The sequence below is a fragment of the Sus scrofa genome, chromosome 7, assembly GCF_054392235.1.
Source record: "Sus scrofa isolate SSC_HxYL_T2T_F1_AM1 chromosome 7, Sscrofa_HxYL_maternal_Yorkshire_Landrace_v2.0, whole genome shotgun sequence".
In the NCBI taxonomy this organism is placed as follows: Eukaryota; Metazoa; Chordata; class Mammalia; order Artiodactyla; family Suidae; genus Sus; species Sus scrofa.
Genome location: NC_139389.1, coordinates 103,697,949 through 103,723,874, shown reverse-complemented (window position 1 = coordinate 103,723,874; position 25,926 = coordinate 103,697,949). Strand labels below are relative to the sequence as shown.

At 54.2% G+C, this 25,926-nt stretch overlaps 1 protein-coding gene across 6 annotated transcripts in view; it reads left to right on the top strand.

The window, feature by feature from the left end:
• Nucleotides 1–1,203: 1,203 nt before the first annotated feature.
• The window catches only part of ACTN1 (actinin alpha 1), a 102,779-nt gene continuing 78,056 nt past the window's right edge, over nucleotides 1,204–25,926 (top strand). For 5 of the 6 annotated variants that reach the window (XR_014809074.1, XM_084966573.1, XM_084966572.1 and 2 more), the window contains exon 1: nucleotides 1,225–1,583. Coding sequence is in view for 3 of the 6 variants with exons in the window: in XM_084966573.1 (XP_084822699.1) it covers nucleotides 1,479–1,583 (105 nt within the window). In the remaining 3 variants the exon portion in view is untranslated. 6 annotated transcript variants of the gene reach the window in all.

The window sequence follows — 25,926 nt, the reverse complement described above, 5'->3', positions numbered from 1 at the left end:
ACTACCATGTGCATAAGCTATTGGAGATCTTCTTGCTACTGTTCTACAGTCCCGGACTTCTCAGAGGAGCCCACCAGGGTGTGAGGCCTGCCTCTTCCTGGTGTCTGTCACTGCTGGAGCCGGCTGTGTAGATCTTCTTCTCACTAGGCCTGAGGAAGGAAGCTCAGGCAGGCACCAGTCAATGAGACCTGTTTCACCAATGCTGCCCTCCTTCCTCCTCCAATAACAATAAGGCTTTGTTTGTCAGGTATAAGGTTACAGGGTTGGCCTGTGGAGTCCTGAGAACTCCATAAATCCCTGGTAAAGCTCAACTCTTTGAACCTCAGTTTCCCCATCTGTCAGGGATGTGGGTTGAGGATGTCCGGAGTAGGCAGAACACTCAGAGTTGCGAAGATGCAGCCCAGGCGTGTCTATGAGGGTAGCTCGGGCTGTGCCAGCCAGCGGGGACCCTTAGGGGATTCCCGGGAACCTGTGCGACGTAGCTGCCACCGGGGAAGCCCCGGCGCAGAGCGGTCCCTGAGCCTAAGGGCGGGCCGCAAAGGACCCCGCCGTGAGGCGGCAAAACTGCGGGGCCTCCGAGGGCCGTCGGCCGGCCAGAAACCCGGCCCTGGGAGGGCAGGGGTCTACTGGATCCCACCGGGTGGGGCGGGGCCGGGTGGCAGAATCAGGAAATTCCCAGGAAATTCCTTTCCATTCCGGCATTCCCCGCCCCCCTTCCCTGGGTGCCGACCTCTCTGGACCCTGAGAAAGAGAAAATGAAATGCTTTTCGGGTTTCCCCGCGTCCCTTCTCCAGCCCCTGGCCTTCTGGGGTTTGGAGCGCGCGTGGGAGCGCAGGACACCAGCGCGCCGGAGTTCCGGGCCTTCCCGCGGGTGAGGAGCGTGTTCAATCCTCCTGCGGTTCCTGGGGCTCCCGCTCGGTCCCCGAGCTCCGGGAGGCGTCCCCCCCCGGCAGCGGTCCCGTTCAGCTTAAGCTGGTGTCACATGAGCCGCGGGGGAGTGGGAACCCGGGGAGTGGGCGGGGGCGTGCGCGCCAGGAGGGGGCCGCCCAGTCCACCTATATGCGCCGGGCCCTGCTGACGGATGCCAGGAATTCCCAATGAGAGGCGATGGGGGGAAGTTTGGGCAACTCGGCCTGGCCAATGGAGAACCTCGGGAGGGCTCTGCCCCTTCCCCTCGCCCCCGCCCGCCTTGGCTCCCGCAGCGAGAGTGTGTCCGCCTCGCTCAGTGTGCGTGGAGATTAGGTCCGAGCGCCGGAGCGAGGCAGCCAGTCCGCGAGCTCGAGCCGCCGGCGCCGCTCCCAGCAGCAGCCTTTGCGAGCAGCGCAGCGGCGGAACTGGGCGCAGGGGAGCTAGCTCGGCCCCGCCAGCCCAGCCCAGCCCAGCCCAACTACCTCCCCACGCGGGGCAGCAGCCGCAGCAGCCGCCGCCGGGAGAGAAGGTGGAGGAAGAAATCCAGCCCCTAGCACGCGCGCACCACCATGGACCATTATGATTCCCAGCAAACCAACGACTACATGCAGCCCGAAGAGGACTGGGATCGAGATCTGCTCCTGGACCCAGCCTGGGAGAAGCAGCAGAGAAAGGTCAGCAACCACCCTGGCCCCCCGCAGCTCCCCGCCCCCCGCCCCGGGCACCTCTGTCTGCCGGGCTCGCACCCGGCTGCGAACCAGTTCCAGGCGCGCTCGAGCGGGGGCGGGGGATGAGCGGCTGCAGTGAGGAAGGGTATTGGGTTACAGGCGCGGGGCGGAAGGGGGAGCGCCCGGGCTCCAGAGCCCGCGAACGCCGAGGCCGAGCGCGGGGAGGTGGGGTTGCCGGCGGGCAGGTCGCCTTTGGGCGAGTGAACCAGGCCACCCCGCTGCAGCCGCACCAGCCCTGCGTGGGCAGGTCGCTGGGGCGGTGCTCGGGAGGCTGGGGGCTAAGCCCCCGGCTGGCTGCTAGCTCCGGATCGATTTTCCCTTCCCTTCTCCGCCCCTGACCGCCTTTCCATATGGCGTGCGGTGGCAGCGTGGTTCCTGGGCCGCTCTGGGCTTGGTACCCGGAGGGGACAAGCTGCACGGGTTCTCCCAGCCCCAGCCCCCAGGCCGAGGAGAGAGCGGGCACTGGAGGGATTGGCAGCCTCCTCCGGGGCTGCCTGGAGGTGGACCTGCTGGAGTGGGGTTGCGGCCGAGAGAACCCGGGGCGACGCGAGCTCCCCAGCAGGCCCTGTGGGGGCGGGGTCCGGACGGCAAACCGTTTTATTGCTTAACTCCGTGGTTGCTAGCTGCGAGCGGAGATGGGCTTGCGTCTGCCTTCTGCCGCTCCGACCCCCGCTCATTCCTGGGAGAAGGAGAATTTGGGCAACTTGATCCGAGTTGAGGGGCTCCAGGGCAAGGCATTGTCTCCGGGGATATTTGGGGTTAGTCATTAAGGCTCCATGCTTAAGCCACCGAGGCGAGTCCCAGGCGCCGGGTGCGCGCTCCGCCACGGGCCTGGGCTCGGAGCTGGCACTGGGACTCGGGCACAGTGGCCGGTGGCAGGAAGAGGTCAGAAACCACTCTTGTTGGGGGAGGGCGCCCCAATCCTGCCTCTGCTTCCTGCCTGCGCGGTGAGCTCTTGCCCCAGGCGGCCACGTACCCTGAACACCCCCTCTCCCCCTCCTCCCCCGCTGCCCGCTCCCATCCGGTCCCTCCTTACCCCGCCCCCCTCCACCCTTCTGCTGATCTGGGAATGGGGGTGGGGGGGGACAGGATGGCGCGTCCCTCTGGATAGTGCGGTTAGGGCTGGGCTTGAGGGAGAACGCTCATGTCCAAAAATGGTAACATTCATTCCCCTTTTTAAACTTAAAAGGGGGGGAGTTTAGGGAGCCGACTGAAGTTTTTTTTTCAGCCAAAGGCATCCTGTATTAGCTCACTCAGGAATCCTAAGTCCTGAAACAGCGCCCTTTTACTCACTTCATCAGACAAGCAGAGGTAATTTAAAACACAAGCACAAAGGGCTTCCTAAAGCCTGGGACCTGAGCCCCAGGGTCTTGGCTTCTGCTGAGCCCAGCCCTCTTGCAGCCGCATCTGAAGGTTCCCGGGGCTTTGAAGCGGATGGCTTCTTTGCTTTGTGGCAGTTGCTTAAAAACACTTCCCCCTCTTCCTGTCTCCCCTTAGGGAGAGCTGGGGGAGAGGGGAGTCCCTCCCTCACCTGGTTTATCTCCTGGGTCACTTGGGGTGTTGGTGGAGTTGAGAATAAAATGAGTAATTTGGAGATTTCCATGGGGGCAAGGCAGGGCTCTTTTTTTCCTTCTCAAGTTGCAGCCTGCTTGAGAATAAATTTTAAGTTGGACAGGAGGGCTGGAATTAGAGTGTGGTGGGCTGTCTTGGCATCTTCCATGGGGAGCAGAAGAGGAGAAATTCCTGTTTGCCTAGCACTTACTGTGTGCCTGGTGGGGCAGGAGTGACAGACCTGCCCAAGAGTTAGGAATTAGGTCCTTTTAAGGACTGTAGGACCAAGCAGTGGGCACTGGAGCTGCACATAGTATTCAGTATTATCGAATGAATGAGTATATTAAGAACAGTTAAGGAGAAATGTTATTTAGTCTCTCTCTCTCTCCCTCTACACACACACACACACAGACACACACGCAAAACTCTGACCAGGGTGGTGGTGGGTATATACCAGGCCTTTGGGCAGCCAGGTGGAAACAGAGTCACCTGTCTAGGGACAAACTCAGCAGTCCCAAGGCCTGGCACTGGCTGACGTATGCTGGGTACTGTTCTAATCTCCCTATGTATATGCAATATATGTATAATCTCCATATATATATATATAAAATCTCCATATATGTATATATATTTATGGCCATACTGGCAGCATATGGAAGTTCTCAGGCTAGGGATTGAATCTGAGCCACAGCTATGGCAATGCTGGATCCTTTAACCCAGTGCTTGAACCCAGGGATTGAACCTGAGCTTCTGCGGCAACCCAAGCAGCTGCAGTTGGATTCTTAACCCACCGAGCCACAGTGGGAACTCTTCATATATATTGTTTCAGTTGTTACTCCTCACGGCTCTGTGAGCCAGAGACACATGAGGATGAGGAAATGAGGGGCAGAGGGGAAGTAACCAGTCCAGCTTCCCGATGAGTCCTGAGATGTAGCCGTGTTCCAGGCAGGCAGCTTCCCCTCCCTTGTTCCTCATTGGTGAGGGAAGCTGGAAAGCTGGGTTTGGCATCCGGAGCCTTCAAAGATCTCAGACCGAGGGGAGCCAACACCTGCTTTGGTGGGGTTGATGGAGAAGCTGTGGGCTTGATTGGGAGAACGGATCCAAGGTTTTGTTTTTTTTTCCCCCTGTCATTAATTCTCTGTTGCTTCGCGTTTCTGCAAACTTCACCTAGTTGTCCCAGCGGTGGTGAGGATATAAAGTGGTATTACCGGTGGAGGATCAGACTTAAAAGTAACTTGGTGCTTTTAACATCCTCCCTGCTAGTGTAGGTCACAGACGTGTAGGTTGGGATCCTGCATTGCTCTGGCTGTGGCTGTGGCTCCGATTGGACCCCAGCCTGGGAACTTCTATATGCCGTGGGTGTGGCCCTAAAAAGACAAAAAAAAAAAAAAAAAATCCTCTGGGCTGACCGTGGGAGGTGAGGGTTGAGTGGGATCAGAGTTAATGAGTGGACAGAGGCCACCCATTCCAGATGGAGGCAGGAGAGTGAGTGGTCGGGGTGCGGCAGGGGTGGGCCAAGGACCCTGTGCTGCGGGACACAAAGGCCACAGGGCGGGTGTTTAGTCCTGGTACAACCAGGACTATATGTGAGACTTTGGGCACATTGTTTCACTTCTCTAAGCTTTTATGGGATCCGTCAACAAATACTGTTGGAGCCCTGACTTCGGGCCGGGCCTGGTCCAGGTCCGGTCCAGGTGCAGAGGGTAGAGCCCTGAACAGCACCAGCAAGGTCCCTGTCCTTGTGGCCCTTGCATTCTGTTTCCTCCTCGGGCAGCGAGCCTGCCCTGCCCACCCCTCGGGGCTCTTAATAGGCATCTGATGAAATGACGAGGTTGGAAGTACTTCTTGGGCAAACGGGAAGGCCTGATGCAGATGCAGGTAGAAGTCTGTGCAGGCAGCCGGCATGACTCAAGAACCTGCCTTGGGTTGGCCGAGGCTTGTCCCTTCAGAGACTGCTTCAGTGCAAAGTTCATCAGTGACTGGGGGAGTTGACGGCTTTCACAGTCTTTCCGATCTTAGAGACCGAGCACCAAAGCCGCCTTTTCCAGGGGCCCCAGCTCTGAACGCCTGTCTTTTTGGGATGACCATGGTCCCCAGTTTATTCCTTCACGTGGATCTTGCTCACATCCTCACGTGTGTGGGCTCTCTCTTCGGGCAGGCTGGAGAGAGCATAGATTTTGGGTAGCATCCTGGCTCCACGCTTTTAGCCTTGTGACCTTGGGCAAGTAACTTAACCTCTCTCTTTATCAAAGGGAGCTAGGAGTTCCCATTGTGGCTCAGTGAAAATGAACCTGACTAGCATCCACCAGGAACGCAGGTTCGATCCCTGGCCTTGCTCAGTGGGTTAAGGATTTGGCATTGCTGTGAGCTGTGGGGTGGGTTGTGGACATGGCTCGGATCTGGCGTGGCTGTGGCTGTGGCTGTGGGTGGCAGCTACAGCTCCGATTCGACCCCTAGCCTAGGAACCTCCATATGCCATGGGTGTGGCCCTGAAGAGACAAAAAAATGAGAAAAAAAAAAAAAAGGAGCTAATACTGCCCTCACCCCCCAGCACCGGTTGAGGATGCATAAAATGGCAGCTTCTCCTGTTCAATTTTATCCTCTCGCTTTCCTTTTAAATCCTGGAGGCTCTGGGTTCATGCGTATTCCCAGAGGTGCCAATCCTGGTTTTTGTTTTGTTACATGGAGGACCTTAATTAATATTTGTTGAGCTAACGGATGTTCAAACAGAGAGGTGACCCTGGCAGGTGAAAGGGTGGTTGTCAATAGGCCCAGATCCTGATTCTGTACCCGTATCGAGGCAGGTTGTCAAGGGGGGTTGTCACAGGAGGAGAGGCTGCTCTGTTTACACCTGTCTCCGGATCACATGACCATCGTGTAGGCTCTACCGAGACCACTGATCAAGGTGGAGGACGGCAGGGGTGGGGGGCCCTCCTGGAGGTGGGTTTCCCTGGGGAGCAGCAGGATGTCTGCCGCCCCTGAAGGCAGGAGAGGTTAGAACTCCTAAAGCCTGAGAGAGCATCTTTCCTCACATCTGTTCTTCACTCCATGCTGCTTTGTTTGCTCTGTGCCAGTGTCCGTGGAGGCAGGGATCCAGTCTGCCCTGTTCTCTGCTGAATCCCTAGTGCCTAGCACAGTCAGGCCTGTTGGACATGCTCCAGAAATGATGCTGAATAATTGGATAAATGGTATCGTGGAAAGTAACATAATGTCTTTTCTATTAAAGGAAATCTTGGTTACTCTATTCTGCTCCGGTTTCGCCTTCCTGTGACCCCCCCCATCCTCTTTCCCTCTTTTCCCCGTAACAATTTGTTTCAAATCAGCAAACTGGGAAGAATGTGCACCCTGACCTGACCAATGGGAAGGGGACAGGCACATCACCTGCGTTAGGGATAAATAGGGGAGGGTTCTTTGTTCGGCGCGCGCGCTTTTTGGAGTACCCGCGCCCTTCTGCACAAGTAAAGAGCCTTGTCGCTGTCTCCCCCTGTTCATGTGTCTCATTTTTCAACACTGACCATCCGAGCCATGTCCCCAACAGTATCATGCATGGCTCCCAGGGCCAGACCAGGGGTGTGGAGATGGGAATGAAATGCTTTACATTCCAGATAAGCCACCCCATCCCGGCACCGGATCCCAGCTCCAGCCTCTGCAGGTAGACATGCTCTGAGCACACTGGGTTCAAGTCTTGGCCCCTCCACTGACTGGCAGTGTGATCCTGCGTGAGTCATTTCCGTGCTCTGTGCTGGATGATGCCAAGGAGGAAATGAACATAATAGTTGTTCCTACCTGAAATAACTGCCTAGAGGTTTGAACCAAGTAATACATGTAGGGAATTTAGAATAGCACCTAGCATATAATGAGTGCCCAATGCATATTAACTATTTTTTGGGGGGGTGGGGAGCTATGCTTGTGGCATGTGGAAGTTCCTGGGCCAGGGATCAAAGCTGCACCACAGCAGCTACCTGAGCTGCTGCAGTGACAATGCTGGGTCCTTAACCTGCTGAGCCACATGGGAACTCCATTGTTAACTGTTTTGAGGAACTAGAGTTGTTATGGCCTTTATCCATGATGCTTTGAGATAAGGTGCAATAAATCCATCTCAGAAGGAGGCAGGGTTGGCTAGGTGTGTGTGGGAGTTGGGTTGCCCTTGACCTTTGACCTCAAAGCTCCGACTCATTCGGTGTCACCTGACCTCTGCAGTTGCTCAGTCCCTTTACCTAGACTCCTTTGCCTACTTTCGCTCTCCTTCCTGGGTGTCAAGAGATGAATGTTGAAGTGCTTAAAAACTCAGTCAGCACTTTGAAATATTGGTGAAGTAACCATGAATTTCCTCTGAGACAACCCAGAGGGGTCTTCAGGCCCCTCTGAGAATTGGCTGAGGTCCTTCTTTGGGCCCCACCCACACCCCCAGCAGCTTCCCCAACCCTGCTTTGCACCAGGGCCGATTGCAGCTGCCTCCTCTCCAGACCTGTCCCATGTGGGTGCACCACGTGCAGGTGCCTCTCTGGTTGGTGCAAGGGATTAACAGAGGCTGAAGGAGAGATGGACGGGGACCTGGCGCCTCAGGGCTATGGAGGCTGCCACCTGGGCTGCCCTGGACAGATAGGTGTGAGAGGGCCCGGAGCTGGGAGAACCAGACTTTCCAGTTTTCAGGAATGATGAGACCTGGGGGGGCTGCTGGTAGGAGTGAGACTAGCAGGCTCCTACAGGATCCTGGCTTTTCAAAAGGAAAAGGAGGAAACTCATTTCCTGGAGTCTGACTTCTTGAAGGAGGCTGCCAAGGCGGTGCTCCGTGGGGTGGGACTGGTGGGGGGAGGCTTCTTCCCCCCCCCCGCCCCCCGCTTCCCTGGGGGAAGGTTCAGTGTGAAGAGGTCACACCGCATGGGCCTCCTGTTGTTTGGGGTTTGTGGTTGGCATTTGGGCCTCCTCTCTGCAGCTTCTCGAGGAAGGCCTGGGGCTGGGCGCCTGGCCAGTGGCCACAAGCCATAAACCTGGCTTGAGGACCTGTCACATGAGACCTGGTGCCTCCTGTGGATGAGAGCCAGGGTAGGGCAGCCTGAGACCTGACCCAGGCACAGACCTGCTACTGTGTGTCTTTGCTCCTGACCTTCTAGTCTCTTAACAGCGTAAGAACACGGATGATTTCTCCCTGTGGAGCCAGTCCGTGAGCGCGGATCACACCCCTGTTAGGTGTCAGATGCTCCACCCAAGTGGGGTTGTGGGAGTCACTGTTTAGGTGTAGAGGGGCCTGGGAAGGTACAGAAAAACCACACTAGGTCTTGCCAATCACGGACGGAGGCGTGGCATCGGTTACCACACAGCCGGAGCCACCACTGCTACCTGAGGTGACAGGGCAGGTGATGAGCTGGTGGTGGAAGTTGAACTGCATCTCGAAGGAAGGCACGATTTGAAGGTGCTTCTGGGGAGCCTCCCCTTTCCCTGGCAGTGTGTGTGTATGTGTGTGTGTGTGTGTGTGTGTGTGTGTGTGTGTAAGGAGGGTAGACAGGGGGAGGGGAGAAGACAGGAGGGAGCCTCCCGCAGGCTGGGGACCTCACTTCCCCTGTGCTCCCTCATTGTCCTGTCCCATTTCTCTCTGTTCCTCCCAGAGCTGATCTCTCTCCTTTCCGAGAGGCCAGGCTGTTTGTACAGCTCACAGGTTGGGCTCTGGAGCCCCCACACCTCCGTGCAGGTGTTGGTGGGACCATCTAGCCTGTTAACACCACCTGAGCTGTTCCCATGTGTGACCCACCTGAGGTTCTCCTGGGCCCTGGTGTGTAGCCCAGGGCTGTGGTATCAGGGCACCTTCCCACGGGCCCTGCTTCTGTCCACGCCCCCCTGCCCCCGAGTGTCATCAGGGACGCACATCTCTCCAGGAAGGGCCCTGTGAGCTGGCCTTGACCCACCAGGGGTCCTGGAGCCCACCAGCTGCAGATGGTTTGGACAGTCCAGCCTGTGGCTCCCCAGAGGGGTCATGGCTAAGAGGCGGCAGGCAGGGGAACCCCCTTAGCCTGGTTCCCCGATCCTGCTCAGACTGGGTCACCTTGCTGGGACTCAGGGGTCTGTCTCCATCGGGCAAGGCACAGGGTCCTGCTAAGTCGTAATTGCCCAAACCTGGCTGAGGCAAGGCAGCTTGGGAGTGGCAGGGGCAGGAGACCTGGCAAAGCTGGGCTCAGAGCCCACCTGGGAGCCCATCTTCATCTTTTTTTCTTTTGATTTTTAGGGCCGCACCTGTGGCATATGGAGGTTCCCAGGCTAGGGGTCTAATCGGAGCTGTAGCCTCCAGCCTATGCCACAGCCCCAGCAATACAGGATCCAAGCCGCATCTGCAACCTACACCACAGCTCACAACACTGCCGGATCCTCAACCCACTGAGCGAGGCCAGGGATCCAACCTGCATCCTCATGGGTACTAGTTGGGTTCGTTATTGCTGAGCCACAATGCAAACTCCCCATCTTCGTCGTAACACACGGCCAAGATTGCTCTCTGATTCTCAGGCTAGTTGTCAAGTCCCGAGTCTGAGAATCCTCCCTTCTAGGTGGTAGGGGGTAAATGTGTGCCAAGGGCTGATCAGGTGCTTGCTTGCTTATCTTGTTCTTCCCTCCCCTCCCATCATGTCCTGGCTGGGGATTATCTGGCAAGATCTCACTGTGCAGGGCGCCCTGTGTCCTCGTTAGTGACACTTTGGCCTCAAAGCCACAAGGGCAACTGTCACGACCCCAACCTTCTCCCTCCTTGTGCCCTGTACAGTCACCCCAAATGGTGCCATTGCTTGTAGGGGGGATGGGAGGGGGCGGCAAGGCCTTTGTTCAGCTCCAGCCTCTCCCAGACAAATGAGCAAAAACGGTGGTCGTCCCCAGCAGCCTGAGACCAGAGCCAGGAGCAGGACTGGACTTTCTGTCTTTCTCTCTCTCTCTCTTTCTTTTTTAAGTTAAAGAAATTCTTTTTCGGATAATAATCATTGTAGCTCACTCTTTCCAAGCATCAGGCCCTGTGCTAAGGACTCTCCATGCATTAACACATCTCATCCCGTGAGCCGGGTACCACTGTTACCCCTTTACAGATGACAGAATCGGCTCAGAGAAGCCACATGACTTTTCCAGGGTCCACAGCCAGCAAGAGGAGGAGCTGGGACCCGAAGCTGGGCAGAGTGGCTCTGGCGTTTGTCTCCTCACCACTTGGCTCTGCTGTTTATAAAGCAAATGCTTGCATGCTAGGAACATTTAACCAAAGACAAACATAATCAAAACCCAGTGATGAAAACATTCTGGAATTAGATAGTGGTCGTGGTTGCATAACTTTCTGGCTGTATGAAAACCCCCCAAACTGTAGGCTTTAAGCTAGTGACTTTGATGGTATAAGAATTAAATTTCGATTTTAAAAAACCCTTAGAAAATGCTAAGTAATTTAAGAAGAGAATGACAGGTGCCTGTCATCCCACCTCCCAGAGGTGGGCTCCCTCTCCGATGCTGTCTTTTTCCTCTCACTTGTCAGTCCATCCACCTTTTCTCTCTCTCTCTCTCTCTTTTTTTTTTGGCTGCCCCATGGCATATGGAGTTACTGGGCTGGGGGGGTCAGATCGGAGCCACAGATGCAACGTGTTGCCACAGCTGTGGCAATGCTGGATCCTTAACCCACTGTGCTGGGCCAGGGATCAAACCTGCATCCCAGCGCTCCAGAGATGCCATCGATCCTGTTGCACCACAGCAGGAGCTCCACCTTCTCTTTCTTGCTCACTGTTTACTCTGAGGTCAGGGATCCAGGTTCATGGTGAGTGAGTGAGAGAACAGAGGAGGAAAATAAGCACGGAAAATAAGCAAGAAGGGTGGCTTTCCAAAGACAAAGACAAATGTCATATGATACCCCTTGTGTATGGAATCTAAATTTTTTAAAAAGATGCAGCCGAATTTATTTACAAAACAGAGATAGACCCACAGACATCAAAGACAAATTTATGGTTACCAAAGGGGAAAGGGAGGGGGAGGGATCAATTAAGTTTGGGATTAACACATACACCCTGCTATATATAAAATAGATAATTAACAAGGACCTACTATATAGTGGGGAACTATACTCAATATTTGGAAAAACCAACAAGGGAAAAGAACCTGAAAAAGAATATATGTATCCATATATATATATATATATATATATATATAAATGAATATATATATATATATATAACAATGTATATATAACCAAATCACTGTGCTATACACCTGCAACTAACATGACATTGTAGATTAACTATACTTCAATTAAAAAGAAAGGGGCGGCTCTCATAAAAAGCATCATGTGGGCCTTTTCTTGAAAACTGCTTAAGAATAGATCATAGATGAGCACAGGCAAACAGAAGGCTGGGCTGGGGGAGGAGGGCTGACCTTGCTGTTACTTTAAGGCCGAGTCCCACGAGCCCTGCCTTGTTGGCTGGGATTGCTTCTAACCTTCTGCCATCTCCAGGGTTCATAGGGTGGGCCCCAGTGAGGCAGCTTTCCCCAGGACCTGAGGCAGGGGAGGGGAGGGCAGGGCCAGAGTCCTCCCCCAGGAGGCAGCTGCCCATTCTCAGAGGTTGCCTAGCAATCGTGGGAACAGGTGACTTAGCCCACTACAGAGGTGGGAGGAGAATAAAAGGCAACTGGGGATGGAAATCGGGAGTAGATGCAGAGGATGCTGTTACCCTGGAAACCGCCTGCTCGGTCCTTGGCTACAGCCGGCTACTTCTGGGCTGGGATCTGCTCTTCAGTGAGAGATTTATGGGGTCCTCTCCAGGTGTGTCACCCACAGGGTCAGGGGAGGGGGACCTGGAGAATCCCCTCTTGCACACGGCCTCTGTGGTGGATGTGTTCTGTGCAGCCTCGTTTAACATTCACGGCAGCCTTGTGGGGCGTGTGGGATGATCACACTTGATAGATGAAGCTCCTGAGCTGAGAAATGTAGAATAACAGGCTCACAGTGAGAAGGGGTTGGGAATGAAGGTGCCGGTACCCTTGGTCCTTAAAGGAAACCTTTCATTTTGGTTTAAAGCATTTCGCTTGCCCAAGATCTGGGAGGTAATGTAACCTCCCAAACCCTGTTCACCTTTGGGGAAGGGAAGGGAAGGAAGATGAGAGGAGGAAGGAGGCAGAGGAGAAATGTTTCTTTTATAGCCAGCAACCAACCAATCAGTTTTTATTAAGAATGTCTCTGGAGGAGTTCCCATCGTGGCTCAGCAGAAATAAATCCGACTAGTATCCATGAGGATGCAGGTTTGATCCCTGGCCTTGCTCAGTGGGTTAGGGATCCAGCATTGCTGTGGCTGTGGCGTAGGCCGGCGGCAGCTACAGCCCTAATTAGATCCCTAGCCTGGGAACCTCCATTTGCTATGGGTGTGGCCCTAAAAAGACTAAAAAACAAACAAAAAAAAGACCGATCGTTCACACCGATTGAAGATTGCATGGTTTGGGCTATTTCAATCTGTCAGAAAACCCTTGGAGAAAGATACTATTATTTCCCTTATTACAGATAGGGAGATGGAGGCTCAGAGAGGTTAAGTAATTTGCCCAAGATTGATCAGCCAATAAGCCAGGTTATGAATGAACCCAGGCGGATTGCCCTTAGAAATCAACCCTTAACCAGAAGTACAGATACTCCTCCCTTGGCTGTTTTGGAGTTTATGTTTTCATTGAGACAGGCTTATATAAATGAAATAATTAGGAACAACTCAAGGTGGAACATAGCCAAGTACTCATTATATGGTTCATGATTTTTAGCATTCATGCTTTCACATGTGGTTTTCTCTCCGTTCACTGTGATGAACAGACTGTGAGGTCTTCTCCCCATTTTATAGACAGGGCTAGTGAGGCCCAGAAAGGGAGAGCGATGCCCCAGGGTCTCTCTCACAGCCCGAATGGGGTAGAGTTGGTTTTGAATCCAGAGTTGTTTGACCAGAGGGTGTGTGAGCCTACAGGGGTGGGAGTGGGCCTTTCTGAAGTTCCTTTTCTTGGTTGGAAGGTGGTAGAGGATTCTGGTTGTATTTCTTCCCCCTTTCAGCAGAAGGACTGACGGTCAAGAATGGACGCGGGTCCCCGCTGGCCTCTCCGGGGCTGCCCCCAGCTTTTGGGGACTGTCTTCCCTGCTGTAAGATTCAGCCATGTCCCCCTCTTCTCTGTTCCCTGGGCTTCACCTGCTCCTGCGGGCCTCTTTGTTTGGTCGCCAGGGAAACCCAGCACCCTTTGAACCAGGTAGCTGAGGCTCAGTGTTTGTTTTGGTTTTAAAAGCCTGTGCCTGTGAAACACCAAGGTGGAGGTTCTGGTTTGAGCCTTGAGGCTGTTGAGAAAGTTGGTGAGGAGGGAGGGGCTGGGGTTGCAGGGAAGCCTCTGTGGCTTTCAGTGCTGCGGACCAGGCTGAGGACAGCCCTGGGGGGACGACAGTGCCCTTTCTGACCCCGGGTCTGACGGAACCTTGTGACTGAGGTGGGGAGAGTGAAAAGAGGGGAGGAGAAGCCTTCCCCGCCTGGTGTTGCCTGTTCCGTGGTGGTTGATGCTGCAGGGCTGTGGGTCGTGGGCTTGGTCGAAGTCCTGTGATTTGAGGCCAGGGCTTACAGGAGAGCGTTTTCGTGGGCCTGGGAAGATTTATTTTTTAAAAGCCATCTGCAAAGCTGATTATAACGGACGGGAATAGAAGAGAGTGGTGCTGGGCTCCGTTTTCAAATCATCTGTAGGTGAAATGACAGGAGAGGCGGGAGCAGCAAGGTGGGTGGCCCCCTTCAGGCTGGTCTGCTGATGGAACTTGGCTTGTCTTGGAAAGGAGGCAGTAAGTCTTGCCCGTGGGTGGGAGGGGGCTTGCTACAGTCAGACGCTATCTTTTCTCCTGAGGTCCCACGGAAATGTCCACATGTCACAGCCTGTGGTTTGGGGATAGAGAGAAACCGGGCTTTGAATTCTCCTAAGTCTCAACGCCAGGAAATGGGATCCCTCTGTTCCCCAGTGTGAGGGTCTGGTGAGGCAGTGGCTTTGAGGTCTGTGTTGACCTCCAGGTCAGAGTGTGTGTGTGAGTGTGTATGTGTGTGCACGCGTGTGCGTGCACGTGCGCGTGTGCGAGCGCTCCTGTATGGCTCTCAGAAGCCCCTCTGTTGTTTTTGGCCACTGCCTTGACTTTGGCAGGGGAGTGGCTCCTTTTCAAACACCGCAGACATCCTCCAGATAATACATAATGGCACTTTCACGTAGAGTTCCCGATACTTCGGAAAGGCCTTTCTTTCCAGGAACCCAAAGTGCTTTTCCAGACTTGGCCCCGGGAGCCGGGAGATGGAGGAGGTGGCTCAGGAATCCTGCTTTCCCGGAGCAGGGGAAGCGGGGCCAGACCCCTGGTTTCCTGCCCTTCATCCTGGACGCTGGCTGGGCTGTTTGGAGGTATCTTCTCCTGCATGAAGTCTTGAGTCCCCTCTTTAGGAATCTGGATGATTTTTCAAACTCTAGCCCCAGAAAAAGTCACTTTTTTTTTTTTTTTTTGTTAAAGTTAAGCAGTGGTAGATTTAGAGGTTCATTGTATATAATAAGCTTTAAAAAAAGTAAGAAATCCCACACTGGGGTCTCAGTTCTGGGTGCCTGTCTGGAAGCCCTTCATGGGCTGGTTGGTGCAGGTGGTGAGGTTACACGGGGGCCCAGGGGTGCCTGGCTAGGGGATCTGTTCCTGATTCCATTTCCATGGGGAGGCTGCTGGCTTAGGACGAGGCCAGCTTAGGTCCACCCTGGGGCCCAGGGACTATCTTTGGAGATTCGGAGCCGAGCATCCATCCCCTCCCTGCAGCATGAGCTGAGCTGGTGCTGAGCTGTGGGCCAGGCATATTTCAGAGTGTTTCACAGGCATTAGTTCGTTTGATGCGCACGACACCTGTGCAAGATGATGTGGCCAGAGGTAAGGAAATGTAGCAAGGCCTGCAAAGGCTCAGGTGGTTTCAGCTGTTACTTCCCCATTTTCTGCTCTGAGGCCAGTTCGCAAAGACCCTGAACATTGCAGATTTGGGGCCCTAGTGTTCTTCCCCTAATCCCATTCCTGTCCCTCGGTAGAAATGACCGCTCTCGAGTTTGGTATTTTCATTCCTAAGGGACCTTGATCCAGTTCCTGCCTGTGTAATGAGTGTGTGTTTGGGGGCCTGTTTGAGCTTCACACGGACAGTGCCACACTTGCCCCCATCACCGTGCGTGCACACCCTCCTTTCTGCTCTCACTCTCCTGAGCCCCACTTGCGCCCCACTCAGCAGAAGCTCTCACCCCCGTTTTGTGGATGAAACGGCGGGGGTGGGGGGGGGGCACTTGCCCAGGTCACACAGCTACTTACAGGTGGCAGGTGGGACCAGAAGCTGGGCTTCCTGCCTCTGCGGGTGGCTTTTGTATTTACCTGCCACTCCCTGGCTGTTGGAGTTCAAAGACACACTGCCCCACCTCTCTCTCTCTCTCTCTCTCTCTCTCTCTCTCTCTCTCTCTCTCTCTCTCTCTCTCTCTCTCTCTCTCTCTCTCTATCTCCCTCCCTGCTATTTGGGGAGGGAGGGCAGGAGCAGTCAGTGTGTTTCTTATTGTCTTTCCTCCCACGTGTGTTGTTCACACCTGGCTCTCGTCCCCTGGGGCACCTGTACCCTTGCCTGCTGCCCTCTTCCCAGGCTCCGAAACCACTTTGCCATTCTCTTCTCCTCCCAGGAGAGAGCCTTCTGCTTTTTTTGTTCCTTGATGAAGCAAATAGGCAGTGACAGAAAGCTCCTGTGAGTTTGGGAACGCTTCTAAGTGAATTTGTATTGTATGTCTCACTGTGGCTTCTTGCAGCATTTGGACGTTAGTTCTTTGCATGTCGGGTTTTGGAAGAGCTGGGGGGCCGTGGCTGAGCCCCTCTTGGCTGGATCCCAGAGGCAGCCAGTCACAGTCCAGTGATGTGGGCCCCTCTTCAGCTGGTTTCTTGGCTCCGGCCCTCTCTTCCTTCTCCCTCGGCTCTGGGCCACTCAGCCCTTGCCTTGCTCACTTAGCGCCCGGGTAGAGGATGGGTCGGGGAGAGAGCTGGAAAGGACAGATGTGTTGGCAGCCTCTTGGCAGCGCTCATGCTCGCTTTGGGCACTGTTGTGAAACTCTTGGCTCTGAGGGCATTTGGCAAGTTCTCAGTGGATGACACCCATCTGTGACTGGGACTCCTCGGATGATGGAAGGTGGGTCCATGGGGTCTCCTAGGGCCTCCTAGTAATGGAGGGTTGGTTAAGGCACAGACTGCAGGGCCCCATCCTCACTGTGGGTCTTCTGGTGGGCCTGGGGTGGGCCTGAGAATTTGCATTTTAACAAGTGAGGTGACTCTCTAAAGTTATTTGTAGAGGGGGTAGATACAGGCAGGGGTGAAGAGTGGGGCCTGTTGGCGTTCCTGTTGTGGCGCAGTGGGAACAAATCCAACTAATAACCATGAGGATGTGGGTTCGATCCCTGGCCTTGCTCAGTGGGTTAAGGATCTGGTGTTGCCGTGAGCTGTGGTGTAGGTTGCTGGCAGCTATAACTGATTCGACCCCTGGCCTGGGAACCTTCATATCCTGCGGGTGTGGCCCTAAAAAGCAAAAAAAAAAAAAGAATTGGGGCTGTTTTTGCAATTTATGGTAGAGGTCTTGAACCACACTGCAACTATGCTAATAATTTCTACCTAGCACTTCCTCTCCCTCCCCCCAAAATACAAACTGTCTTCTTTTGCTCTTTGGGAGGCCCAGGCTTGGCTGGGGGAGAGATGCTCCTGTGCCCCAAGAAAGGATGACTCCTCAGGAGCCTCCTGCTGGCACATAGTAGGTGCTCACACACACTGGATGATCGGTGACAGTGGTGCCTTTGGAAGGGCTATGGTAGCCACAGTTCAGCAGTCTGTCCAGCAGATGCTGAGGGGCCAGGTGACAACCTGCCGCGCCACCCAGGGTCTTTCCAGGGACAGGGTTGACTCCAGGGCCCAGAGCAGAGCCCAGAGCTGGCTCCCGGGACGCAGAGGTGTGCCCTGGGCTCCAAAGGAGGCCCAAGGCCAGGGAAGCTGGCCTTATGCTCAGGCTGGGCATGAGCCCGCCACCCTGCTCGGCCCCCTCCCCTCTGTCCCACTGTGGGGTGGCCGAGCCAGCGCAGGGCCTGCAGCTCCCTATTAGGTAGTCCAGCTGCGTTTCTTCCCCTCTTGGCAGTGGCCCACTTCGGATTCCTCTCCCGAGGTGCTGGCCCTGCTTGACACGTCTTGTCTATTCCCTCTACTCCTGGCCCTGTTGCATTTGGCTGAGGCCCCTCCTTTGGAAAATCTTAGGGAGTTTCTGGTCCTCCTGTGTGGGTTTGGGGGCCTCAAAGGAAGTAAAACCCAGGCCTCAGTTTTCCTTCTCCTTCCAGGCCCAGGCTGAGGGTTCTCTCGTGCACTGGATGTCAGCCGCCTGCGCCTGCTGTCTTTAGGCTCAGCCTCTCGGGGCTGTGGAACCAGACAGAACCCTGGGCTCTCCAGCTCAACAGGATGTGGGGTCCACCTGCCTTCTGCTTCCTTTTTTGGGGACCTTGGTGGCATTTCGGAGAGGAGTAGATGTGGATAGGCTGTCCCTTTTTTCTGCACTGTCAGGCCATGAGAGCTGCTGGAAAAGACCCTGTCCTCTTGCCTCGGAACAGGAAGAAGGGTTGTGTGTTACATCCCAGGGCCGTGGGAGACGTGACGCCACCTCTGCGAGCTTTCTGTGGCTCCTGTGTGATGCAGGACAAGTCCCACCTGATCCTCACCTATGAAGCTAGAGAGCTGGGTGGAGGATGACAGTGATGCTCCGCTGGAAGTGTCTCGCTTAGATCGTCACGTGGAGATGATTGCTGGGGTCTAGGTCTAATGCCGGTATTCTGTGCTTTTTTAAAAATTATTTTTTATTTTTTGTCTTTTGTCTTTTGAGGGCTGTAGCCGTGGCCCATGGAGGTTCCCAGGCTAGGGGTCGAATTGGAGCTGTAGCCGCCGGCCTATGCCACAGCCATAGCCACACAGGATCCAAGCCGTGTCTGTGACCTACACCACAGCTCATGGAAACGCTGGATCCTTAACCCACCGAGCGAGGCCAGGGATCGAACCTGCAACCTCAGGGTTCCTAGTTGGATTTGTTTCCACTGCACCATGACGGGAATTCCTATTTGTTATTTTTTGTCTTTTGTCTTTTTAGGGCCGCACCTGGGGCATATGGAAGTTCCCAGGCTAGGGGTCGAATTGCAGCAGTAGCTGCCGGCCTACGCCACAGGCATGAAGATAACCTGCTAATACACAGCTTCATATCTTTAGGAGTCTCTGTCCTCAGCTCTCAGGAATTTGTTCCCACCCTCTAGGGAGGGAGGGTATGGGTGAGGCCTGGTGAAGGAGCTTTATGGACCCAGAGTGCTCTGTGGGTTGGGCCCTGCATGGCCTCTCTTACCCTGGCAGTGCCTGGTTGTGGTGTGGCTGAGTGGGAAGCCAGGTGCCTGGGGAAGGGAGAGTGGGAGTCTTGTTTGGGGTTGGCGATGGGTTCCTTCGCCTTGCCTTCTAGCCTGGATGTTCCCCGTGTGGTCCGGGGGTGAAGAGAGTACCTCTGCTCACTGCAAGGTGGACTGTTTATAATCAGTCCTTTGTGCGAGGGAGGCGGCCTGCCTGTGGGCTCAGTGGGTTGGAGAAACTCCTGCTGTAGCTACGGAGCAAGGGTTTCAGCCTGGAATCTGCCCAAGGAATGGTTGTCAATAGGCCGTCTTGTTTTTCACTTTGAATACTCCCAGAAGCCAGCTCCGTCCTTCTCTCCCTTGAAGCAGTTTGAAGAAATGAAATCATAGAATATGCCTGACCAGAAGAGATCTCTCCTTTCACCTGCCTCCACCCATTAGACGAAGAGACTGAGGTCCAGAGTGGTGATCTGACTTGTCTGAGGACTCATTGCCCTTGTGGGGCTGGCTTTAGTAAAGACTCTTCTGGGCACGTATAAACCGTGGGCTCCAGAACACCTGCTGACATCTGCTCTGAAGGCAGATGGAGTTGCTGGGCTTCTGGCTGGGGTGTGGGTGGTCAGGTTCAGGTGAATTTCACACACGCTGCCAGCTGTGTTGGAGGTGGTGATGGATAGACAGGTGGGCCCTTTGCATGATGGCTGTCCTTAGGCTCAGATGTTCCTGGGACTGACCTCGGCTTTTGCAGTTGAGGAGGGGAGCATGAAATGAGTCAGAGGGACCAGTGATGGTGCCGGTGGTGCTGTGGTTCTGGTCCTGATATTTATACTTAGTACCACATGCTCAGCCCTGTGCTAAGCCCATGACGTGCATTACATCAGTGAATCTTCATAACTATCCCATAAAATCTAGGCACTACCGCATTTTCTTTCTTTCTATTTTTTTTTTTTTTTTTTTTTTTTTTTTTTGTCTTTTTGCCTTTTTTTCTAGGGCCACTTCCTGTGGCACATGGAGGTTCCCAGGCTAGGGGTCTAATCGGAGCTGTAGACGCTGGCCTACGCCAGAGCCACAGCAATGCGGGATCCAAGCTGCGTCTGCGACCCACACCACAGCTCATGGCAACACCGGATCCTTAACCCACTGAGCAAGGCCAGGGATCGAACCTGCAACCTCATGGTTCCTAATCAGATTCGTTAACCACTGCACCACGAAGGGAACTCCTGGTACTATCACGTTTTCATCTCCACTCTACAGAAGCAGTTGATCATCGAGATGGAATCCTTTGCTCCAACCCCCCAGCTCTTGAATGGGGTTCTGCCTGGCCGGTGCCTGCTTTCCTAACCACCACCCTGGCTGCCCCCTCTCTGCCAGGACACCCTGCATGATGGCAAGTTAGCCCTGGCTGAAGGAGGGAAGCCCCCGCTAGAGAAGGAGCTGGGTCTCCACCCTCCCCGCAGGCCCCAAATACCTCTCTCCTGACACACACATTCCCGTGCATTCCTGAGGAACCAGGAAGTGGCTGTGTCTCTGGTCCCCCACAAGCTGTAGGTCCCAGCGCTGTGTCAAGCAGTGGAGATGGGGGCATTGTATGCCCCCTGTATGGCTCTCTTTGCCCTTCTCCTTTCTTCTCCTTGTCTGTTCTCTTTTCCCTTCCTCCCCAGTGGCACCCCAAGGATGATGTGGCCTTGGCATTGAAGCTCTGCTGGGACACCCCCCCCAGAAGGGGTGGCTTTCTATGCCTTCCTGAGGGTACAGGGTGCTGGCTGCCTTTGCTGGCCGCCCCCCAGGCGGGGCCCCTTCTTGGCTGCGTCAGGGTCGGGCTGCTGCTGTGTTTGTGTCCGTGGAGGTGCTCCAGGCCCCCACCCTCTGCAACAGCCATAGTTGTGTTTCCTGTTTTTTTGTTGTTGTTGTCTTTTTAGGGCTGCACCTGAGGCATATGGAGGTTCCCAGGCTAGGGGGTTGAATCGGAGCTGTAGCTGCTGGCCTGCATCACAGCCACAGTAACACAGGATCCAAGCCACCTCTGTGACCTACACCACAGCTCACGGCAATGCCAGATCCCTGACCACTGAGCTCAACCAGGGATCGAACCCGAATCGCGTTTTCTGGGCTTTGTTGCAGCTCCTGTGCTTGTTGTTTCACAGCCTCCATCGTATGTCATCCCCACAACAAGGTGGGAGGCATCAGCCCTCCTTCCAGGTGAGAGAATCAAAACCCCACGAAGTCTGAGTGCACTGAGGCTGGTACCCGGCAGCCTGAGGTTACCGCCCAGGTCTGTGGGCTAAAGTGCCCACATCCTTTAAAGACCAGAGTGAGCCAAGAGTGGCAGCTCAAAAACCAAAACAAAATCCCCTCACCCCCACATCAGTGAGACACTTCCCGGCCTGCCTATGGCATCCTGGGTCCAGGTGGGCTGTGAAGGTGCCTTGCTGGCCTCCTCTGAGAGGAGCAGCCAGATGGAAAGCCTTTACAGGCTCGTGGGCACCTCTTACGCATTAGGCTGTGGCTGGGGCCATGCTCAGGAAAGCTCTGGGGGAGAACACATGATCCCAGGGCAGCCAGAAGCCAGTGGGAGCCTGTCCCGTGCATCTGGCCTTGCTCTGTGATTCCTTCTTTTCAAAGAGTCTCGGTGCCCATCGTCACTGGGACCTGTTAATAGGGACCGTGGAAGCCTGGTCAACAACAACAACGTCATCATCAACAATAATAGTAATACTCCTCTAAGAACCATACACACTAACTCTTCTAATGCTGGGTGCCGGGCCCTTCGCTTTTTACTTGTAAGCCCTGGGACAGGGACTGTCCATGAACGAACCCATATCCTCGCAACAACCTTATGAGGTGGGTACAGGTACCCCCATTTTACAGATGGGAAAATTAAGGCCCAGAGAGGTTTAGTGACCCACCCAAGGTCCTACAGCTAGCAGATGGCAGAACTAGGATTTGCGTCCGAGGATTTCTAGTCCATACCATGGTTCTCTTGAGGTCAGGGGCCTCCGTGGGCCTTTATTTCTCTCCCCAAAGCTGGCCGAGCACCTGATAGTGAGTGGGCTCTAGGAAAAGGCATAATGACAGAATGAAGGGCATTTGGGTCCTGCCCTTTGAGGGGAAGTTGCCTTTAAGTCGCAGGGATCCTGGCCGGGCTTCCTGTGAGTGTGTGATGGGCAGCAGCCAAGGTCCATCCTGGGCTTCCTGCAGCCCCTTCCTGAATAGGCAGAGCCCCTTGTGTGGGGAGACGTCAAGCGTGGATGGAGTTGGCGGGGCTGGGGAGACCAGGCCAGGAGACATAGGGCCCAGAGCCTCTCATTAGCTCCTTGTTCCCTCAGCGAGGTCTGTGCTGCCTTTCTGCTGTATGTGCCTTTAGGGGTTTAACTGCCAGCAAGGGCTAAGATAGCAAATAATTCAGGATTTAATAAAGTTACCAGTTCATAGAGGTGGGGGGGGGGTTCTTACTTCTCTCTTTACCCATGATACCTGGTATGTGGTAGGCACTTAAGGAATGTCAGTTGCATAAATGAATGAAAAAAAAAAACCACCACTTATTATGGAAAATTCAGGCACAGGCATAGAGAAGAGTCTAATGAATCTCCATGCACCCATTACCCAGCTTCAGCAATTAGCAGCGGAACCTGCCTGTCGTATGTAGCCATCTGGGTTGCTTTGCAGTGAGATTCGCATGCTAGGACCAACTGCTAGGAACTTCTCAAGTGGAAAAGGACGTGCGGAGATGAAATGATGCTAATAGCACTGGTAAAAACTCGCCTTCTTGTCACCACTGTGCCAGGCACGCCGCAGGGGCTCACCTGAAGGTTTGACCTGACTGCACTTGATAACTGGGCCAGGTGACATTGGGCTCCAGCTCCGGGTGGGAGGAAGGTTTCTGCAGGATGCGTTCAGCAGATCCATGCGCTGCTCAAACCTACAGGCTCAGGCCAGAGGCACGGCAGCCAGCAATCGTTCACCTACTCAGCTCACATTTATTGTGGATCATCTTTTTATTTTTTTATTTTTTTAAATGGCATTTAAATATAGTACAGAGTACTGAGAACAATAAAATAAGTACCTGGGTGCTTGCCACTCAGATTTAAGAAATAGTAAGCATGCATTCTTTTCAAATCAGGGCCAGATACGTCTGCCTCTGATAAGGCCAGTGGGTGAGAGATTCAGGAACCATCATTTTCCTGTGTGTTCAAAGACAGCACGTATAGTGAAGGGAGCCCAAGGCAGGCCCCGGGCTACTTTGGAGGAGATTGATAAGACCTCCCGGAGGAGGTGCGATTGTGAGCTAAAATTTAAATCTAAAATATGTAAGAGTGAGTCAGGCAAAGGAGGTGGCTGGTGAAAAGTGGAGGAGGTGGGCCAGGCAGAGTGTGACCAAAGGCATGAGACCGGGAGTGCCAATTCTGGGAGGGCAGGGCAAGGGGGTGAGTGAAGGAGGGGTGGGGACCCGCTGGGGAGGAGGAGGCCTGGGGGTGAGTGACAGTACAGGGGGAGTTGTCCCAGGCCTGTCTGACACACTAGCCGAGAGGATTAGACATCAATATAATTCCACGGGGAGGCTGGGGAAGGTGGGAACCAAGGCAGGGAGATATTTGAAGGAACCTGGCTGTTTAGAGAAGGTTCTAGGCTGGAACAGGGACCCTGCTGGACTTGCCATGTTGGGGGGTTGCTGAGGGCTTGGAGAAGGATGACTTGGGGGAAATTGAGTGGAGATGGAGTCTAGCTCAGAATATCTAATAGACTTGCCACCAAAGGAATGAACTGTTAGGTTGTGAGTTTCCTGGTCTCGCATGTGCTTAGGCAGACCTGAGGAATTGAAACCAGGGTGGGAGGGGTGTGGAGGGAAGGGGGGCACTGGGCCTTCCAGGCTCCTCCTCTGTGTTCTAAAGATTTAAGCTGGGGGGGAGCGGGTTAAGTGACCTGTGGGCACAGACGAATGGTGCTCCAGGGAAGGCGGCTGTGGAGGAGGTGCTGGCCTGTTGCCATGGGAACCATCACTGCTGTGGGTTTTCCGTTCCAAGGATGCCCTGGAAGGGAATGAGCTCACTCCACTTGCAAGGTGATGAGTCAGCCTGCTTTGAAGTCCTGCTTGCCATCCAGGGCTGAGCAGCAGACCCTGCCTCTGCTCCCGCCCCTCCCTTTTTCTGGGGCCACAGCATGCAGTGGCTTGCTGTGGGATCTCAGTTCCCTGACCAGGGACTGAACCCAGGCTGCAGTGGTGAAAGTGCTAAGTCCTAACCACTAGACCGCCAGGGAACTCCCATGCCTTTGCCCCTTCTTCTTCTTCTTCTTTTTTTTTTCTTTGCCCCTCCTTAAGCTACTGAGACTTGGTTGCCTGACGTGAGCTGTTGTCGTGAGAGAGGAGATGGGGGCAGTGGAGGCAGCCATCCACCATTCTGGCAGGCTCCGGTAGAGACAGGAGGAAGCCGCTTGTCCAGTTGGCCAAACCACAGTGCTCGGCAGGTCTGAACCATCCTGTCTGCCGGCCACTCAACTTACGTGGATGGGGCACCAACTATACCTGTGCCGGGCCTGGGGCCTGCAGTCCCGTGGGCTGGAAGGATGGTCTGATTTCCGGTGGGCTGAGGGTTTGGAATAAGTTCAGGCTGTTTGAGAATTGGTCAGCTGTGGGGGTGGTTTCTGAGACTGGAGGAGGAAAACTTCCGGAAGAGTGGCATTTGATCTGACACTGGAAGGCTGAGGGGTTCAGTTTGCCCATCACATCTAGGCACTTGGAGGTCTGAGGTTGGGGCTCATGGCTCCTGCTTCCCTACCCCACCCCCAATCTGGTGGAATTTGTTGTTTTTCTGAGGGAGTGCTCAGAACATGTCCACCGACTGCCAGGGGATGGTGAGAATCTCAAAGACATATGATTTCAGGGCACCAGACATCTTCCTCAAGACTCTACGAGGAGTTCCCTGGTGGCGTAGTGGGTTAAGAATCCAGCATTGTCACTGCAGCGGCTCAGGTCACTGCTGTGTCTTGGGTTTGATCCCTGGACTGGGAACTTTGACATGCTGCGGGTGCAGCCAAAAAAAAAAAAAAGGAGTTCCCATTGTGGCGCAGCAGAAACGAATCTGACTCGTATCCATGAGGATGTGGGTTCGATCCCTGGCCTCACTCAGTGGGTTAGGGATTTGGTGTTGCCGTGAGCTGTGGTGTAGGTCCCAGACACGGCTCGGATCTGGCGTTACTGTGGCTCCGGGTTGGGCTGGCGGCTTCAGCTCGGATTAGACCCCTAGCCTGGGAACCTCCATATGCCACAAGCGTGGCCCTAAAAAGCAAAAAAAAACAAAAACAAAACAAAAACCAAGCAAAGAGCAAATTGAAGTCCCCCCCACCCAAAAAAAAGGCCCTTCAAAATGCAGACCGTCATCAACTGAATTCCAGTCCCTAAGAACCCGGAGGGGGGCTGTAGCCTGTTTTCTCCCTCTTGGTGTGGCAGCCCAGGGATGCAAATCGGAAAGGCCAGGGGATCTCTGCTTTTCTGGCTTCCGCCTGGCCTGCTGGCTTCCCATGTGGACCTCTGTTTCCATTTGAGAAGATTAACAACGCTGGGGCCGGCGTGGGCGTGAGGGAAAGGGCCCCTGGAGCCCTTGAGCCGAAACACAGCTACTCCCATTTTGAGACACCATTTTTGTTTTTATCCTCACGCTTGTATTTTGCTGGTGGTAATCACAGTGTCTCTATGATCTAGTTTGTGTTTATAGTTCCTCACTTGGCATTTTATCAAAGATGTTTTTCTTACATAGCCACCCAGCCTTTATGCTCCTTCCCTGGAGAAAGAGAGATCTAAGTATAGAGATGGTTTCACGAATACATATTCATTTGTACTTTGCCTGCCTCTTTCCAAAAGGCTTTTGAGGAGAACACACTCAAAGGCATGACAGAGTTTTAAGTTAAAGTTAGAAGATTCCGAGCTTTGTCAGGGGGGTGGTTGGTGGGGGTGGTGGGGTAATTGAGAAAATGGTGTTAAAAGAGGTTAGTTTCGGGGAGTTCCCGTCGTGGCACAGTGGTTAACGAATCCGACTACGAACCATGAGGTGGCGGGTTCAATCCCTGGCCTCGCTCAGTGGGTTAAGGATCCGGCATTGCCGTGAGCTGTGGTGTGGGTCACAGATGCAGCTCGGATCCCAAGTTGCTGTGGCTCTGGTGTAGGCTAGCGGCTACAGCTCGGATTCGACCCCTAGCCTGGGAACCTCTGTATACCAGGGGTGCAGCCCTAGGAAAGGAAAAAAAAAAGACTGAAAAATAAAAAAAGAGGTTAGTTTCTCTAAGTCAGCACTGACCCTAGTTTTGAGCTTCCTGGCAGCCAAACCAAAAGAAGAAATCAGAATTTTCA